The sequence below is a fragment of the Odontomachus brunneus genome, unplaced genomic scaffold (genome assembly GCF_010583005.1).
Source record: "Odontomachus brunneus isolate Ranch 3 - 2012 unplaced genomic scaffold, Obru_v1 Obru_scaffold_008, whole genome shotgun sequence".
NCBI lineage: Eukaryota > Metazoa > Arthropoda > Insecta > Hymenoptera > Formicidae > Odontomachus > Odontomachus brunneus.
The window spans coordinates 2739266-2742669 of record NW_022639458.1 but is presented as its reverse complement, the minus strand read 5'-3'; the positions used below and the strand labels follow the sequence as shown (position 1 = coordinate 2742669).

The window sequence follows — 3404 nt, the reverse complement described above, 5'->3', positions numbered from 1 at the left end:
CTCTCTCTCTCTCTCTCTCTCTCTCTCTATCTCTATCTCTATCTCTATCTCTATCTCTCTCTCTTCGATCTGTAGAAAGGACGACGAGCAAAGGATTGCGGCAATGAGCTCGCAATCGGCAATAGCTGACGCAGCTTCTATACTTCCCTTTGTTTCGAGACTTCTAAAGTTAAAAAACGGATGATTCACTGAAAATCTCCGCAAAGCTAATTCCCTGGTTTCGCACAAATCGAATCATTTTTATGAAATGAAACGGATATCTCGCGAAAGTGAGATTACACGTCTGTCGAAACGTACTTCTTCTGCCTTTCTTTCATTTCTCTCTCTCACCCCCTCTCACTCTGTCTTTCGTTTTTTATGTCGGCACCTTTGAAGCTGCTGTATACACGAATTCGCCTAGCTCGCGGTACCATTATATTGCGATCACGCTGGCGTGCATTACGATTAGTATTTAATGCGCACATTGTACAAGAAAGGGTCCTTTTCCCGTATCAGATGCGGAGCAGGGTCTTAAACCAGTTATTAGACCGTTGACAGGCCCATAATCCGACTGGTTCTCGCGATGTGGAGAACGAAAAATATAATGCCTATTAATGGAGGATCTTTCTTTTTTTCTTTCGGCGCGCCGACGTTGCTCTCGTGATTTTTTTCTTTGCCTTTATTTCCTTTTTCCCCGCGTCGGTGCTGTTCGCGCGCGGTAATTTTCATTCCCTTCCTGTGTGTGCTTTTCACCGCTGAGTCGTGGCAGCCGTTTAACCCAACGATTTCACTGTCAGAGATCAATTTCTGTGCTTCGTAGACGATTTTTCCGTGCTGAAAAGAAAAAGTCCAAACCAAAGAATCATGCTTTGCCTTAGCGCGAAAATATATTTAGTGAAGTTTACAATGCGTGCAACTCCGCATCATTCTCGAATATTTATTTAAACGAATGTTTAATAGCGGTCTCTATCAAATTATTTAGAAATAATAAAATTCTCTTCATCGAGGAAGCATCTTCTTCAATCCTTCATTTCAGGAATTTGTAATTGCTTCGTAATAATGTTTGCAAAATTTTTCTGTTTTAGAAAATATTCACAAGAATAACGCTGAATATGATAACGCCATGGATATCGGTGAGTCAATTGAAAAACGCTCTTTTCTTTTATCGTCTTTCGTCACATTTATTTTGATTACGCGTAAACGCGTCTATCGCGTGTTACGAAATCCATCCGTCACACTCGACGTCACGTGTCGATTGCGAACGCACGATTGGTAATGGAAGCGTTGCTAAGTAACTCGAGAGAAAGATTTCCGTCAGTTCTGTATGGTTTAGTCGATACAATGTACCTTGAACGAAACCAAACGCTGAGCGAACTTCCAGGTGCCTGCTCCCATTGTACGTAGCGATACTCGAAGAGCAAGTAAGCGAATATTATGTAACATAATTCGAGTCGTTCGAGCGCGAAGACCGGCTCTGGAGTTATTATATTTAACGCAGCATCGCGGTCCGCTAACATCTGCCTGCAAAGCGGCGAAAAGAATATTCTTGAAAGTTTTCATGTTAGAAGTGACGTTCACGATAGTGTAAGTTTGTGTTGACACAGGGACTCGGCATTATTGAAATAACAATAGATAATATTGGTATCTTATGGAATTCTAATTTAATTTTTAACTTGCTGTTTTAAATCAATTAAAACAGAGTTTGAAAATCATATTTTTTTAAATAAAAGACATAATCTTCTCGATTTCACACATACGTATTGACTGATAATAGACAGTTGGTGGCTGTCGAGATCATAAAAGATAATAGATAATATTAATATCTTGTGAGATTCAATAGATAATATTAATATCTTGTGAAATTCTAATCCAATTTCTAACTTGCTTCTCTTTAAAATTGATTGTACGTTTTGTACGGAGTATATTCTTTTGTTATAAAATACATAACCTCTCGATTTTACGCACTTTAACTAATAAATAGTTAATGACTGTCGAGAACATCAGTACCTTACGGAATTCTAATCTAATTTGCTTCCCGAAAACTGACAGCATGTTTTATATGTGGGATGTATTTTTTTTGTTATAAAAGACATATATCCGCGACTTCACACACGTTTTGGCTGATAATAAACAGTTGGTAGAATGCACACAATGAGTTGCAAAAGTGATTTAACGGTGTATCGTAATGTAGTCTATAGTTTTCGGTTCGTTAGCGATCATGCGACCGCACGCGGATTTGCTTCGGTGGAAATTACTGCGCTCTCTCTGGCACAATCAACTCATATATTATTTGTAAATTATGGTTAATGATTATCATTATCTTCGATTCAAATGTAACTAATGTTACATTTGCAACACTAATATATGCTGTCCATTATTCATGAGCCCTCGAAATAATATCACCGTGGTCGGGCCCGCACATCTCAACGTGATCGAGTGCATCGAAATGATGTTATAATTTAATAACGAAATCATTTCCTCTTTGGTTAGCGCGTAATTTTGCAAGTGTCGTACGCGAGATATTTTTCGCTAATTATCGTTGACCGTGTCACTTGAGTAACAATACAAAGAACACAATATTACGCCGCCCGTCGCGGCGAAAAGATCGCCAGGATCTGCAATATATGGTTTCACATACAGGGTACAAAGTATCATTACGTAGCATCGGCGTGTTTTCAGCGGTAACAAATATTTTGGTATCGCTAAGCTTAATGGCGACTGGCTGGCTTTGTAGCGCGCCGTGGAATATATTTCCGTTCGGCTCCTGTCCATTACGCAACCCCGAAAGACCATCGACGCGACCTATCGGCGGTAACATTACCGACCATGCAGCAACAGCAGCAGCGACCGTCGTCGTCGCGACCCCGTATTCCACCCTCGCGGGGGACGCGCCGAGGGTTGCGCGGCAGAAGCGCGGTAGGGTGGGTAATGTCGGGAAATGCAGCTAACGAAGTTTACGAAGACACTTAACGGAATTACGCCCTCGCTCGCAGTGGTGCCCGCCGTCGCTCTGTCACCCCCGCGCGTCGCGCGAGCGCGCGCGCACGCCCGCGCACGCCACCCCATTCGGCGAGTACCAAGCGTCCCTTTACACTTTTCCGGCGCAGCAGGGAGGTCGCGTTAATTACCGACAGAGGCAAGAAACCGGGGAAACGGTGGCGAGATATCTCGTCGTCGACGCTCGGCGATGGTTGCGAAAGTCGGCTATGAGGACGGCCGGAGAGCGGCGGGGGTTGCCGGCGATGCGGGGGTGCCGGAAGTGAGAGCGGGTGGAAGGGGTTGGTTTGCGCCGAAGAAGGGTGTTATTGACATGGTGGGTGTCGCGTCGTCGGCCATCTTGGGCCGCCGCGGTCTCCCCGCCGTCGCCTCCACCTCCTCCACCTCCTCTTCCTCCTCCTCCACCTCCTCCTCCTCCTCCTCCTCCT

At 44.1% G+C, this 3404-nt stretch overlaps 1 protein-coding gene across 1 annotated transcript in view; it reads left to right on the top strand.

The window, feature by feature from the left end:
* The window catches only part of LOC116854093 (Fanconi anemia group J protein homolog), a 59845-nt gene that overhangs the window by 43676 nt on the left and 12765 nt on the right, over nt 1-3404 (top strand). Inside the window, exon 4 of the mRNA XM_032835667.1 lies at nt 1065-1112. Within this exon, the coding sequence (XP_032691558.1) occupies nt 1065-1112 (48 nt within the window). The remainder of the gene's footprint in view (nt 1-1064; nt 1113-3404) is intronic.